The sequence below is a fragment of the Oryza glaberrima genome, chromosome 2 (assembly GCF_000147395.1).
Source record: "Oryza glaberrima chromosome 2, OglaRS2, whole genome shotgun sequence".
In the NCBI taxonomy this organism is placed as follows: Eukaryota; Viridiplantae; Streptophyta; class Magnoliopsida; order Poales; family Poaceae; genus Oryza; species Oryza glaberrima.
Genome location: NC_068327.1, coordinates 18,709,975 through 18,725,697, shown reverse-complemented (window position 1 = coordinate 18,725,697; position 15,723 = coordinate 18,709,975). Strand labels below are relative to the sequence as shown.

Sequence of the window (15,723 nt, the reverse complement as noted above, 5' to 3'; positions counted from 1 at the left end):
TTCAGAAGGTATTTGCTCGATTTTACGCTTAAAACTTTTGATTTCTTGTCACCTAAGGTAACACACTACTAATTCTAAAAATTGTAGTCCTAGGTAAGATATAACTTTTGTGTATTTTTTACAGTATTTACTATTTTTTTTTGTTGATGTGTATGGTTTTGCTTTATTTTTTATCACTTATGAATATTTTCATATCAAAATTTTTGTAAATATTTTATGTCTATGTGAAAATGTTTAACATGTTAACTAAGGAGGAAAGGGACTGTTGAGAAAAGGTATTACCAGTGAGATCAATTAGATTTGTATTCAAGGAATGAGAATAGTTGTTTAAATGATTTAGGGATTTTCAAGGTTGTGGAGATTTCTAGTTGACCAAAATAAAAATCAACTTCAGAGATGAATTTGGACATATATATTTTTCTTATGTTGGAGAGACTAGCTTACAGGTGATTGAAATCTTTGCATATTGTCATGGGTTTCTTTTTTCATTAGACTGAAATTGTAGCCACTGGATCTTATCATCAACCTCACCCCATATTAAAACAAAACCCTTTATTTCAGAGATAAATAGTTGTTCAATGAATATTTTCTAACTTTACATATCACTGAAAATTGTAGACTTATTCATACGTAGTAATGTATTTTTTATACTTAACACGTAATAATTTTGGTTATAGGATATAATTGATTTTTTTGCTATTAATAGTCAAAGTTAAAAATATTTGACTTTAGATTATGCTAAAAATGTTTATATTTTGGGACGGAGGGAATCTAATTCTCTCTGCTTTGACCTTCAATATTATGATCATATAGTCGTGGTGCGTAGTGTAAGGGATGGGCATAGATCAGCCCACAAAATTAGTAAAATTAGTTCACTTGATTAAATTGACAACCATTATACATGGACTACTCTTCATCAATTGATCTTCATCGATTGATTTGTAGCCCCTCTTCTTACCAATGAAAACATATTCACTTCTATGAATAGAGGAGAGAAAAGGGATCAATTGATCATCCAATGTCATGTTCACCAGTGAAATTAAGTATCTTCTCCTTCCCAAGCCTTTGTGCTACCAAGACTACCAAAGATAACATTTGTGCTACCGGATATTTCCACTATATGGTTGTCCTTATCCTGCATGATTCATCATGAGGGCGTTGAAAATAGGCCAAGGATAACAATGTGTGTCAAAAGCGGAAGTGGATCCTCTGACTTATATGTGAGATGTATATATCAGTGGCACATCTACAAACTGCATAAAGTCATGGAAGCCTCATCCCGTCGAGAGCACACAACCCATTGTTGTTTGGATGAAAAATGCCTATCAAACATGTAAGGTTATCGCATGTTATATATGTGTGAGTGCATATGAGTCCAAACTTATTGTCGGGTTAGTTATATAGTGGTTCTATTGAGCCAAAACCTTATACACTACTTAAAAAACCTTAATAGGTGATGGCTCATATGTGTCGGTTCATTTAAGACTGACACCTATTAACCGTTTCCCACCTTCACGAGATAAAAAATACCGACACCTCTAAAAACTTATAGGTGTCGACTCTAAATAAAACCCGGTACCTATAAGTACTTGTGTTTTCAAAAAACAAAACTGACACCTATACTAATTTTATATGTATCGGTTCTTTAAAAAATCGACACCTATAATTAATTTTTTTTAAAAAATCTGCCCATTGAGCCGGTTAATGTTATCTACTCGTGAAACCCCATCGGAACCGTATCCGCCCTTTCTTTCTCCTTCTTATCCATTGCTGCCACTCCTACTTCCTCCACCTAAGCCCCCGCTACTGCCCCTCCTTCTTCCTCCTTTCTCCTCTTTCTGGATCTGCCGCCCCTCCTCCTCCTTAGCCGCCGCCGCTACCCCTCCTTCCTCCTCTTCTCCAACCGGCCGACATTGCTGCGACCACGGGGCCAGATCCGCTGCCATGACGGTGGCGTTCTCCATGTGTTGTGTTTGCGATTTTGTTGATTTTGTGATTGTGTTTGATTATGGGATGATAATGATCTCAATGATGATTTTGATTGTGTTTGGTGGATGGGGATGATATTGATCTCAATGATGATGGAGAGTTTCTCGAATCGAACCGATGCATTGAGTTAGCTTTTTTTTCTTTTTTTTTTCCATTACTAGAACCTTAAAAGTATTGGTTCCTAAACTAGCACCTTTGGTCCTTAAAGTTGTCACTTGTTGGGTGTTGGTTTGGAAACCCGGTACCTGTGATCAATTTTTAATCGGTACCAATCTCTTTTACATAGTAGTGATAATGAATGCATGTATTTAATGGAAGAAAAGATCCATTATAAAAATAATATTGTGTGATCACCTACAGACTTTTCATGTAGATTGTGCTCAGTCAACTTTACTTTTGCACGTTATATATGCCCATTTTTCAACCATAAGAAAAAGATGCTTCGTTTGACAGAAAAACAGCACCGTATGCACGTGGCCAAGTCGTGTGCTGCAACAGACACACGTGGCACGTTCCTTACCACGCCAACGCAAACCGATCACTTGAGCCATTCCGATCTGAACCCATTAAATTCCAAGGAAACAAGCCAACAACTAGTTAGATAGAACCAATAAAAAAAGAAAAAAAAAGAAAAATCACGGGGTTAATCAGGCCGACGTAAGCAAGTAGCCCAAGGCCCAGCGAGTACTGGGCCTGGGCCAGCATCCTTCCGTGCTCCCCTTCCCTTCTTGTTTTTTTTTTTTCTCTCTCTCCTCCTGCAATTCTCGTCCACTCCGTGACGCCACCACGCCGCCTCGCCTCGACCCGATCTCCTCTCCACCCACCCGATCCACCCGCCGGAGAGGAAGGCCGCCGCCGCCGCCATGCTCAGGGTCGCCGGGAGGCGCCTCACCACCGCCCTCGCCTGGCGCCCCGCCGCGGTGGCCGGCGCCAGGGGCCCGCTCGCCGGGGGCTCCCTCCCCGGCGACGACGACTTCTCGCGTGAGCCCCAGAGGCCGCGCTTCGCCGTGGATTCCCCGTTCTTCGCCGCCTCGAGGGGTATGTACGCGGCCCGCGTGCCTCCCGCCCTCTGATCTGCGTGGGTTCGGGGTGGGGGCCGGATCCAGCTTTTCTTCCTGCTCTCCCAGGGTTTCGGAGGGGGATCCCGGTAGTCGCGGTTGTTTGGTTCCTGATCGGTGATTTGATATTAGTTTTTTTTGGATGCTTTCCTGCTTCCGGAGCTCGTTGATCTCTATGTAATCCATGCATGCTTGATGCGTTCTCTGTTCATACCTTGTTTGTTCCTAGCCTGCGAGCGCATGATTGGATTGGTATTTTAGTTTAGCGGCTAGAGGGATGATTGGATATTAGAAGTTTTCCACGATTGATGTTATGCTTATGCTTTGGTGTGTTTCCGTTTATTCAACTGAGTCGAATTCGTTGTGAACGCTCTTTTGATTGATTTGTGCTCACTCCCGATACGTAAATAGTCATGCGTAATGTCTATGTGGCATATGAGATGCTTCATCTGAACACGTGTGGGCTTGGTTAGTGGATAGCTGGATCATATAATTATGTGCAATTTTTCTTCACGCGCAAACTTTCCTGATGACCCACACTCAGATAGAGCAACTTTTAGGTGAAGTCCTTGTGAATGCTATCTTAGAATTGTTATGTATACTCATGTGTGAGATCTCCTTGTTCATACCACAGCACAGAAATATTAGATGATTCTCTACATGATCACTGTTCTGAGCAAAGATAAGCTTGGTATGATAATATTGAAAATGCAAGTTTGAAAGCTTGCTGTAGTGTTCAGTATTATGGTTTTTATTAGTAATTAATCTAGCCAGGCATTAGGTAGTTGTTGAAATCCATAGTTAGATTTGTGCCTCTTTTTGATACTTCAGTAAAATTTCTTTCTGGTTTAATTACCACATTTGTGGAGTTGCGGACTGCTAATGCTCCTGTTCTTTTGTGGTTTGGGAAAGATGTGCCAGAATTGAGTTTCTTCATTTAACATGATTAATGTTAATATCATTTTGGTTTGTGCTGTCCAGTCTGTTTTATTTACATTAACACAGTCCCAAGAAAGCACATTCCACATGGTTCATTTAGTTTATGCAAACCACTTTTGATCACTCCTCTTTGCTCATTGATAATCTCTGTTCCTAATGCTGTCAGCATGGATTTGCTGTTACCCTAAAATGCGCATAAATCTTGTCTCACATTGTTCTGGCATTTTCCTTGGCCAACATTATGTGAACTATAAGTTTGTTATGCTTCCATTTCCAATTCCGTACAACCTATGAAGATCAGCGCTCTTGATTGTTTAGATGTTGATGCTATTTTCCTATATGGTTAGTATGCATTTCTAACTATCGCAAACATGTTTGCTTAGAATCTGTTAAAAATATGAATCCTGTCTTCAGATACCTTGTTTTACGCAGTGGAACTTATATTTCCACCATGAATTTATTTTGTTTGGATTTTATATCCTTTGATCTGCTTTCTTTATTAGTTTTGACTGGTAAAGATTACGCATGCTTTAGTTTTTTACTTACTTTGAAAGGAACCTCATAATTCTTATCGCATTAGTATCCTGCATTATATATTTATATGTGACCATTTCTAGAATGCTTTACAAATATCCAGTATTGTAGTTTGGTTGTTCAGCAGTCAGCACTTCCATTTTTACCTTTTGCTTGTGCGCTCATCAAACATTTTGCAATTAGATGTTTTACAGATCACAATGTGCACCGTCTTATGTTACTGTTGAAGTCTGACTTCTGGTTGGATGTACTAACATTTGATAATAGAAACCTGGGTAGAAAACATTGAATGTTCTTCCTTGTTTGGAACAACTCAGATTGATCAGAACATAAGCTATCATGAGTTCGTAACCATACATTAATCAAGCATGCAATTCTGAGATCAGGGAGTTTGAACACTTACCACTAAAATAAATTTGATTTTTTATCACAATGGCAGTCTCTATGCATAGTAATATATAGAGATGATTTTCAAGTGTGAAATTTATTGGTGATACCGTGTTAAGATAAAATAATGCTCTGTTATCTTCATATCACCTTTTGTGTTACGTTGATATTTGATGATGTCATGTAACAGTAGTTCCCTTTTGCAGGCTTTTCCTCAGAAACTCTTGTTCCAAGGAACCAGGATGTAAGCTTGACTGAGCTTCCAGCAACAGTGTCAGCTGTGAAGAATCCCAGTGCAAAGATTGTATATGATGAATATAACCATGAAAGATACCAGCCAGGTGACCCAAGTAAAAGAGCGTTTGCATACTTTGTGTTGAGTGGTGGAAGGTTTATTTATGCTTCGCTTCTGCGCTTGCTCGTTTTGAAGTTTGTTCTAAGCATGTCTGCTAGCAAGGATGTTCTTGCTCTTGCTTCCCTTGAGGTGGATCTCTCTAGTATTGAGCCTGGCACCACTGTGACCGTGAAGTGGCGGGGCAAGCCAGTTTTTATCAGGCGCAGGACAGAGGAAGACATCAACTTGGCGAACAGCGTTGACATTGGATCTCTTCGTGACCCACAGCAGGATGCGGAACGAGTCAAGAACCCTGAGTGGCTGGTTGTGATTGGGGTGTGTACTCATCTGGGCTGCATTCCACTTCCCAACGCTGGTGACTTTGGTGGCTGGTTCTGTCCATGCCATGGATCACATTATGATATATCAGGTAGAATCCGTAAGGGCCCTGCACCATACAACCTCGAAGTCCCGACCTACTCATTTCTGGAAGAGAACAAATTGCTCATCGGCTGAGATTACATTGACCACAGGGTTTAAAATCTTATGGCACTTCTATTCTCTGTTGGTTTGACGTTTCACCTTTTTGTTGCTCTACTTTGTTGGGCACCTTCTAGTAAAGAATAATGAGCTGCTACTTGGCTACTGTTAATTAATTTCCAAGTTTGGTTCTGTTACCTGAAATCAATAGGAGTTATCTTGTAATTGTCTTACAAGCTGGCACAGTGAAGCTTATATGTTGTCAACTGACACCCCTTCTCTTCAATCTTCGTGTATGTGATTGAATGTAGTTGATTTGTTTGTTATGAGAAACTTTTTGCCAATACTATTTGTGACATCATGATGATAGAATTGCCCTCAGCTGTTCAATTCTTCATAGGCTGTTGTAGGCTTGGCACTGTTTTAATTTTATCTGTGTCCTTATATATGTTGTGATGACACGTATCGATGTGAAGCCGTAAAGTGGCTCTTCATGAACGCTTCATTTGCATGCAATGGCTGTAGAATGAGTTCCAATTTAGCGTTCTGGTGTGAAGACTCATTTTATGGAATTCTGAAAACATCTGGGACAGTTTTTGAACTGAAGACTTCTGGTGAGGTACTACTCTGTCCTAAAAAAATCAAACTCTAGCTATAAATTTGGACATACTCTGTCCCAAAAAAATTAAATTGTAGCTACAAATCTGGACATACATGTGTTCAGGTTCATGGCTAGGAATGGATTTTTTTTTTTTTTGGTACGGAGGGGTATGTTCCAAGCAAGTGTGGCATCTGATTGTGAGCACGCAGGCGATGAATGCGTACCAATGTTCCATGGATACTCTTTACAATCTCACCTACTACTGCCAGGCTTAGTCAATGGATCTTCTAAATATTTAAGATGCTGTACAAAATTCGAGTCGAATTCATGTATGCCAATCGAATGGCCCTGGTCCTTCATAATGTTTAGGAAAATGGTTCTTTGGACGTGCACAGCACAAGGACAGCGTGGTGCCCGTAGTCGCACACGACTCCCCCATACAATACTGGCAGTTTGGCTGCCAAGGAAACAAGGTGACTCTACATATTCTCTCGCTATCGAAATAAAGAATAGAAAAGAAAGAAAACTACGTAACTGATCGTGTAAAAATGGTATTACATAATGTATTTATGTTAGACTTTAGTTGTTTAAGCTTTGATCACTAAAACCTCTCAAATGAGACTACGGTGAATCTTTTTTTTTTGACGTAACGCACTTCCATAATATGATAGAGAAAATAAGATCTTTGTTACTTCGCACACTTCGATAATATGGTGTTTTTTTCTTAGTATCCATGTAGGCTTTTCAAGAAAAAAAGACTAATAGTCAATTGTATTAATTATTTAGATTTTAGAAACGATGAAGTGAGTCTAACTTAATTGGTTAGGTTTTTTTTATGGTGGAACCAGTCTACCGTGTTCAAATATTAGACTGGATACAGTTTCTTGCGTTTACGGCTATTTATTCTTCAGTGGTGGGCGACGTACCCGTCGACAGAGAGACGCTTATGGTGGCTTTGTCAATCTCATAAGGATGAATTAGTGTGTATTGTAAGCGTCTGCATTTATAATATGTTTTTTAAAAATATTTAGAAACGGAATAAATACTTGCTTCCACTTACACGTGTTACCCTAGCATATGTGGCAGTATAGCACATACCTTGGATCAATCCGTCCAGTTCTACAACTACCTCTATCGTAAAATAAATTTTTGAGTGAAGTGCACCGGCGGTCCTCAAATTTATCGAGGTATGTCATCTAGGTCTCTGTACTCTCAAATTACACTTTAACCTCCCTAAACTCGATTATGCACCCATTAGTGGTCCAAACCAGCCTTGGGATGATATTTTAGCCGACGTGGCATCGTGATGTGGAGGGTGCTAGACAACTGCGAGGGTAATATTGCAAAGGGGCCCTTTATTTTGTCCAATCGTCACACACATCTCCCCAGAGTCCCCTTGAGTTCTTCACGTCAGAGATGAAGTGCGGCGAGGTAGGTGACGCAAGGCGGTGATCACCGGTGATTGGTGGCGATTCATTCAGATGAGGGGTAGAGAGGGTGGGGGAGGTTCTCAATCTGGACCAAACGACGACACCGTGGAGTGACGATGGTGGCAAGATTGTGGTGGCAAGATGAAGCTGCACCTGTTTATGGTGAGTCCATCGATCCTCAATCTGTGTTTGTTTGTACCTTTAGAGCAATCTGTGTTTGTTTGTACCTTTAGAGCAATGGTATACAGTCACGTACGTGTATTCTGGTAGAAATTTCAGGATTTGGCTACTAGGTAGATGCATTTGTCTATTTCTGTCTAAAGTTAGGTTTTTTTCTTGCACGGGTAATCCTGTTTGTGGATGGTAGATAATTGATGGGGTGGTGCATTGTTGGACTGTACGTATGGATTCGGATGAGTTTTCAGTCAAGGTTCACCATGGGGTTTTTTCGTTGGTCATGGTAATTTGCGGTCTTACGTGGATGGCAAAGTTAGTTGGTTTGATCATATTAAGATAGACACTTGGTCTCCACTGTGGTTGGATCAATTAGTTGAGGATTTAGGGTACCTAAGGACTCCCAGCTTGAAGTATTACTGGTTATTATCAGGCAAGGGTATTTTTGATGGTCTCAGAGTGATTACATGTAACACTGATACAAATGTGATGGGTGTAATCACTGATACAAATGTGATGGCCTCAGTGGTTGACAAGTGCATGAATTTGGTTGTCTATTTCAATCATGAGGGAAAAGTTGGAGGTATTAACTGGGATGATATTATGAACAATCTAGTCCGGCGATCACCGTCTTGTGTAGCCTGCCTCGCCGCCCCTCCTCTCTGACGCGAAGAACTCGAGGGGACTCTAGGGAGATGTGTGTGACGATTGGATTAAATGAAGGGCCCCTTTGCAATATTACCCCGCAGTTGTCTAGCACCCTCCACATCACGATGGCACGTCGGCTAAAAAGTTATCCCGAGGCTGGTTTAGACCACTAATGGGCGCATAATCAAGTTTAGAGAGGTTAAAGTGCAATTTGAGAGTACATGGATCTAGATGACACACCGCGGCAAGTTTGAGAACCGCCGTTGCAGTTCACTCTAAATTTGTTTATCCATCTCACACATATTAATATAAACAAAAAAAAAACTACAATAACCCTTACGTTATTAAATCCCAATACAATTATTTTTTACTTTCTCTATTCTCAATATAATTATATCTTATTTTTATAATTTCGTTATAGTAATTACTTCAAAAATTAACTTATTTCGAGACAAATTAAAAGAGATGAAAAATTAAACTTATTATGAGACCTCTCTTCCGTTTCCGTCGGTGTCAACGTGGAGTATACTTGAAAGCGGACACACGTTGGAATCAGATGGCCCTGTCGTAGTGTCGTGCGATCCACGCCGACAAAGGACCCTCAACCACACTTGCATCCGATGGCAGTTTGGTCATTGCACTTTGGCGATCTATAGCTTTCTGGCACAACAGCGTACAAGGTAGTAGTATTCCTTCCATCACAAACTATAAGCAATTTTGAAGGGATATGTATTAATCAAGATTAAGAATAATTTAAATCATATTAATCAAGACACCATACACACAGTCTTCCATAATACATGCATCGATTAAAATACCGTGCCAATTATATCTTAGCATGCACATATTCTCTCATGCTGTATTAATTATTTTACGATGAAATTCGTGTCCATCCGGTTATATGATGACTAATTTGAGAAATTTTAAATTCCATTATACGATAATCAATTTGGGAAGGAGTGAATAGTACGGTCTCGTTCGTTTCTTCTGTAACAGGTGGATGAAAATTTAAATACTCGTGGCACGCTTTTTAAACTGCTAAACTATGTGTTTCGTGCGAAAACTTTCTATATGAAGGTTGTTCTAAAATATCATATTAATCCATTTTTCAAGTTTGTAATAATTAAAATCCAATTAGTCACATGTTATTATCACCTCGTTTTACGTGAAACATTTAATTTTTATATTTATCTTTAGGATATTCAAACACCACCTACGTATCATATCCCTCCAAAATAATTTATATTTAGACGGGAGAGTATTAGTTTCTGAACCCTCGCCGTCGGAGAAACTGTAGTAGCTGTACTTAAACAAGAACCTGAAATGACGGAAAACATAATAATATTCCCTTGTGCCGAAACAACGATCTGTTTTTGGGTATGGTAATTAATGCCCAAACATGCAATAAATCAGTTTAATTAAGACGAAATTGTCCTCTACACGAGTACATACATGTTCATCCCTGAATTTTGTACTCGGATAGTACAAGCAAAACCTTACTTCCCGGCTAATATGAAAAAACGCAACAGTAACACCGTAAATGGATCTGATTTGCTAGATCCTAATGCCGTCGTACTAGCAGAGATTTCAGTTCTACCTACCTAAGGTACCTAACAGACTGAAGTGGTCAGATCTAATCTAGTAATCCCCTTCCAACTCAACAAGCAGTTAGTGGTTGCTCCCACCTAGTTTTGAGGCTTCTTAAATAGGAGTAGTATCTTCTAACCCTAAATTCCTAATAATGTAGTAATTAAGTAAATGCTAATGACGAATTAGCAACATCATAAATCTTGATTAGTGCCTCCTGATGTCCTGACGCAGCTGGTCATTTGGTCAATGGAGGCGTTGCTCTCACCTACGCTTGCCACCTTGACTTGACAATTTCTTTTCCCCCTCTCTCTCTCTCTTTTTTTTTTGTTGCATTCACAAGCAACAAAATCCCCCCCACCACTTTGCCATTTTCCCTTCTCTCTTCCCCCTTTTTTTGCTGCCTCCCTTTGCTTCCTCCTCCAGCGATCAAGCTCTCGCGATTTCTAGAAGCTTCCGCGGCGTCTCCCCCCCGAGGCATTTCTGGTGGGTGGAGCGGGGGGGCGGCGCTCATGGTGGGCGCAAGGGCTGGGCGGGTCCCAGCGGCGGCGGCTGCGGTGCTCATCGTCGCTGCGTGCGTCTTCTCGTCGCTGGCGGGGGCCGCCGCCGCCGCCGAGGTGGTCGGGGGAGCGGCTCAGGGGAACACCGAGCGCATCTCAGGTGAGCGAGCTGTACTTCTGCACCCGATTCGTTCGACTTGCTGGGTTGTTAGAATGTTAGCTTGTGGATTGTGAATTTGTGCTGCGAGTGATTCAGTAGCCTCTTGTGTTGGATTTGTTCACGAACTTGGCTAGGGGAATCGCTCAACTGGCTCAGCTTGTTTATAAATATTTTCCCTTTACCTGATTCAAAGTTGGGATGCTGTTGCTAGGCGAGGACGTCTCAGCCTAACACCATTCAGTTCTTAGGCCGAAATTCTCCTCTAGTCTAGTAGTAGTACTTCAACCATGGATATTCATATGCAATTGCAAGTTCGACCTGATAATGTGCATTGTACAACAACACCCGTGCTCTTAGAATCGCACATTCGCACTGATATGCTTTTTTTCCCCCTATAAAAAAGGAAATCCGGATGTCCAATACTAGTTTGATGTAAATTCAGTACTGACCGCAATGGATCGCTGACTCTCGTGCTTATCGAAGGAATGTAATCTCTCCGCGCCAGCAAAGTGTTGTGTGAACATATAGAAATGTTGAATTACCATTTAGCACCTATTTCTCCTCCTCTTCCGTTTCTTTTACGTGTTACATAGTTAACATTTGATAGTTTTAAGACAATCATATATGCTTGTGCTACCTGCAGACCTACACTTGTTATATCATTGTCTCATTGACAAAGTCCTATCCAACTAACGTTAGTTATTGTCAAGATACTGTGATCTGCTTGGAGCCAATCCAATTGTGCATATAACTTTTCCGATAATGGAATTGGATCCAATTATTGTTTCTATTTAATACAATAATTCCAGGATAAACAGTTACCCCTTAAATGCAATTGTGCCAAATAAAAGAGAGGAGAATCTACCTGAGTTTTTTAGGAGAGTGGTGCATTCTGAGTTTATATTTCAGAGAACAACAGAATTTTCGTTCAATTATTCATGATTTATTGAAAATGAATTCCCCTAAGCTTGTATTGAGTTTTACATCCTTTCTTCTTGTTAACATTTATTTCCACCTTAAATATTACTTATTAATGATATGGGGAATATCCAATGAAAACCATCAAATAAGCGGAAACCCGTGAAAACCATACCTAAAAGTTTTCTAAATTCATGAAAAAATTACTAGATATAGCTATAGACATGAAATACATTCATACCAAATCTCAAGTCCAAACTTAGCTTCATTTGAGAGAAACAAAAAAGAGAAATTCTAGGTGAATAGTGTCATGTTACCATTCACCCAAAATTTGTCTTTTCTGTTACTCCTAAATAAAGTTGAGTTTGAACTTGATATTTGGTGGAAATGTATTTCATGCCTACATCCATCTCAAGTATTTTTTTTCATGAATTTATGAAACTTTTAGGTTAGGTTTCATGGGTTTTCACTTATTTGATGGTTTTCGCCGGATATGTCCCCTTATTATATTATAACTTCATGACTGGTTTTCTTGGAATCTGCTTATCAGTTTTATGAAGATAGTACTATGTGCTTCTACTCAACCAAGATCATTGACCTGCAGGAAGTGCTGGTGATGTGCTAGAAGACAATCCAGTTGGGCGGTTGAAGGTTTTTGTTTATGACTTGCCAAGCAAGTATAACAAGAGGATAGTCGCCAAGGATCCCCGATGCCTCAACCACATGTTTGCTGCTGAGATATTTATGCATCGTTTCTTGCTCTCTAGTGCTGTTCGAACGCTCAACCCTGAACAGGCTGATTGGTTCTATGCCCCTGTTTACACTACTTGTGATTTGACTCATGCTGGACTTCCATTGCCATTCAAGTCTCCTAGGATGATGCGGAGCGCAATCCAGTTTCTTTCAAGAAAATGGCCATTCTGGAATAGAACTGATGGAGCAGATCATTTCTTTGTTGTTCCACATGATTTTGGGGCATGCTTTCACTATCAGGTAATGATATATTGGTTTATTTGTCTTCTTACCTGCCAAGTCCTTGTCACTGTTGTAGCTAGTCATGATTTTAGTTCCACAATAGTTTTAAGAAATAGGTAGCTCAGGATAGATCCTACCTTTAGTCCCTATCTATTCTGAAACTGCATATGCAATGTTTATATGTCTTTACAGGAAGAGAAAGCTATTGAGCGTGGGATACTTCCATTGCTCCGCCGTGCCACATTGGTTCAAACTTTTGGACAGAAGAACCATGTGTGCTTGAAGGAGGGTTCTATCACTATACCACCATATGCGCCTCCTCAGAAAATGCAAGCTCACTTGATTCCTCCTGATACTCCCCGTTCAATCTTTGTTTACTTCAGAGGCCTGTTCTATGACAATGGGAATGACCCTGAGGGTGGGTATTATGCAAGGTAAGAATGTTTGCAGAACCTTGAAAGATACATCTCCTGTGGTACTTGGTCCTGCTTTATTGACTCTGTTGAACTTGTTATACAGAGGTGCCCGAGCTTCACTGTGGGAGAATTTCAAGAACAATCCCCTCTTCGACATTTCTACGGAACACCCAGCTACTTACTATGAAGATATGCAGCGCTCAGTCTTCTGCTTGTGCCCCTTGGGATGGGCACCATGGAGCCCTAGATTGGTGGAGGCTGTAGTTTTCGGTTGCATTCCAGTCATCATAGCTGATGATATTGTGCTTCCGTTTGCTGACGCAATCCCATGGGACGAAATCGGTGTTTTTGTTGACGAGGAGGATGTTCCAAGGCTAGACTCAATCCTCACATCCATCCCAATTGATGATATCCTAAGGAAGCAAAGATTACTCGCCAATCCATCAATGAAACAGGCCATGTTGTTTCCGCAGCCAGCACAACCTAGAGATGCATTCCATCAGATCCTCAACGGCCTTGCTCGGAAGCTCCCACACCCAGACAGTGTATACTTAAAGCCAGGCGAGAAGCATCTCAACTGGACTGCGGGGCCTGTAGCAGATCTGAAACCTTGGAAATAGAAAAGCTCACATGGAAAACTCGGCTTTGATGTTATTGTGAAGTTTAAGTTATGTCCTTTTCCACTGAGGAGTTTCTAGTTTTACATAGCTAGATGATATTTATCAAAGTTGTATATCTCCAATGTCGCTGAGCTAAATGCCTACTCTGTGGAAGTGAGTGGAACAGTTTGTAGCTTTGTAATTGTATAAAAAAAATTAAAGCAATGAATGTCAGAATTTGTTCTTGTGTTCACTAAACTAGCTGGGTGATCCGCGCAATTGCGCGGCTAGCACCCATACAAAGTTATATATATTTTAATATGATTTTACTTAAAGTTTATTAAATAGTTATCTCATTGTTTTAAGACTTTGAAATACCAAACCTTATAATCCTTGTGTTTCTAATTTTATAGTTTTTAAAAGTCACACCGTACCCCTTACTTCTGCCATATCTTTCTTTATTTGCTTGTTCGACCTAGCACTGTTTCTATTCATTCTCTTTGGGACTTTTAAAAATTGGATATTATAGATTTTAGAGTTTAATGTCCCGTTGGGTTTCGTTTTTATAATTTCTAGAAGTCCTGTCAAACATTGCCATTATATTCCTTTACGGCCGTCCACTGCCTCTCCTATTGATTGTCATTGGCATTATAAAAATCGAATATAATTATCATTTAGGTTCATTTTTTAACTTTCTAGAAGTTCCGTCAAAACGTCAACGACTTTGTCACTGTACTTCTCTACGACTCGCCCGATGCCTCCCTTCTTTATTGTCATTCAGATTTTAAAATCAAACATGAGTATTATTGGTTTTTTTTTTACTTTTACCTCTAAAAATTGGACCTTATAGTTTTTAGAGTTTATTGTCTCGTTGGATTTCATTTTTTATAACTTTTACAAATCCTGTCAAACGCTGCACTATACTCCTCTACGACCCGTCCGCCGCTTACTCTTTATTGCCATTAAGATTGTAAAAATCGAACATAACTATTGTTTGAATTCATTTTTTACTTTCTAAAAGTCCCACCAACCATCGGCGGCTCTGCCATTGTACTCATGTATGACTCGCCCATTGCCTCTCATTTTTATTGTCATTGAGATTTTAAAAATCAAATATGATTATCATTGGTTTTTTTTTTTACTTTCTAGAAGTCCCGCCGACCGCCATAACCGATTGCTTGACGACCTGCCCGTCGTCATTCCTTTTAATTGTCATTATTATTCTATTTTGTGTTTTATTAATAGTATTTAGATATCCCATCAACCGCCACCATTCTACTCCATTATAGCCCTGTTACTTAATTAATTTCGTCATGTGTTTTAAATGGCCTTTTCTTTCAGTAGTATTTATTTTTCTATTACCAAATTTAGTTATTTATAAATTGTGTTCCTACTTGAAATCTTATTTTTCTTTTTCTAATTTCAGAATTTCTTATATTTTTTGTTTTGAATTTTAACTAATATTGCATTGTGTTATTTTTTATTTTCAATGTCAGTTGTTTCAAAATTATATTCCTACTTGAACTCTCTTTTTAATTTGTCTCATTTTGGATTTTATTTTATTTTTATTCCAAATTTTAATTAATTTTGTATTGGGTTCTTATATGTACTCTTATTTCAATATTGCTTAATTTTAATTCCGTATTTTAGTTATTTTTAAATTGTATTTGTCGACGGGTGATACCCGTAGACCGGATATAAAGGGTATTGGGGTACGTTGGTACAAGGATCTACGTAGTACGATATCAAGCAAACAGAAGACAAAGATTATACTAGTTCACGCCTCTTGATAGGTAATAGCCCTAATCCAGTTGATGTGGGATTATATGATGGAAAAACACAGATTACAAAGGGAACGGTGGAACTCGAGGGATCCGGCGAGATCGTAGTTGAGTTGGTTCGACTAGATCCCTGGCGGTTTGGCTCCTGCAGGCTCTGGCTTCGTAGGCTGTGGGGGTTGTGTTGGCTCTGAGATTCGATGCCTTAGGTCCTCC

General features: G+C 39.7%; 2 protein-coding genes across 2 annotated transcripts; both read left to right on the top strand.

Moving 5' to 3' along the window:
* Nucleotides 1-2,752: 2,752 nt before the first annotated feature.
* On the top strand, nt 2,753-6,067 carry LOC127764023 (cytochrome b-c1 complex subunit Rieske, mitochondrial-like). Its single transcript, XM_052288828.1, has 2 exons — nt 2,753-3,027; nt 5,114-6,067. Exons 1-2 carry the CDS (start codon nt 2,853-2,855, stop codon nt 5,755-5,757), a joined length of 819 nt encoding a protein of 272 aa, XP_052144788.1. The 5' UTR covers nt 2,753-2,852; the 3' UTR covers nt 5,758-6,067.
* Nucleotides 6,068-10,516: 4,449 nt separating this feature from the next.
* LOC127764415 (probable glucuronosyltransferase Os02g0520750) lies at nt 10,517-14,074 on the top strand. Its single transcript, XM_052289297.1, has 4 exons — nt 10,517-10,821; nt 12,344-12,732; nt 12,907-13,148; nt 13,234-14,074. The coding sequence occupies exons 1-4, from the start codon at nt 10,674-10,676 to the stop codon at nt 13,748-13,750; spliced, it is 1,296 nt and encodes a 431-aa protein (XP_052145257.1). The 5' UTR covers nt 10,517-10,673; the 3' UTR covers nt 13,751-14,074.
* Nucleotides 14,075-15,723: the final 1,649 nt, after the last annotated feature.

Bases quoted from the DNA above. Each gene is read 5' to 3' on its own strand.
- LOC127764023 (XM_052288828.1), top strand. From the start codon at position 2,853: ATGCTCAGGGTCGCCGGGAGGCGCCTCACCACCGCCCTCGCCTGGCGC. The intron at 3,028-5,113 runs GTATGTACGCGG...TCCCTTTTGCAG, and splicing joins GTTCTTCGCCGCCTCGAGGG to GCTTTTCCTCAGAAACTCTT.
- LOC127764415 (XM_052289297.1), top strand. From the start codon at position 10,674: ATGGTGGGCGCAAGGGCTGGGCGGGTCCCAGCGGCGGCGGCTGCGGTG. The intron at 12,733-12,906 runs GTAATGATATAT...ATGTCTTTACAG, and splicing joins GGGCATGCTTTCACTATCAG to GAAGAGAAAGCTATTGAGCG. The intron at 13,149-13,233 runs GTAAGAATGTTT...CTTGTTATACAG, and splicing joins GAGGGTGGGTATTATGCAAG to AGGTGCCCGAGCTTCACTGT.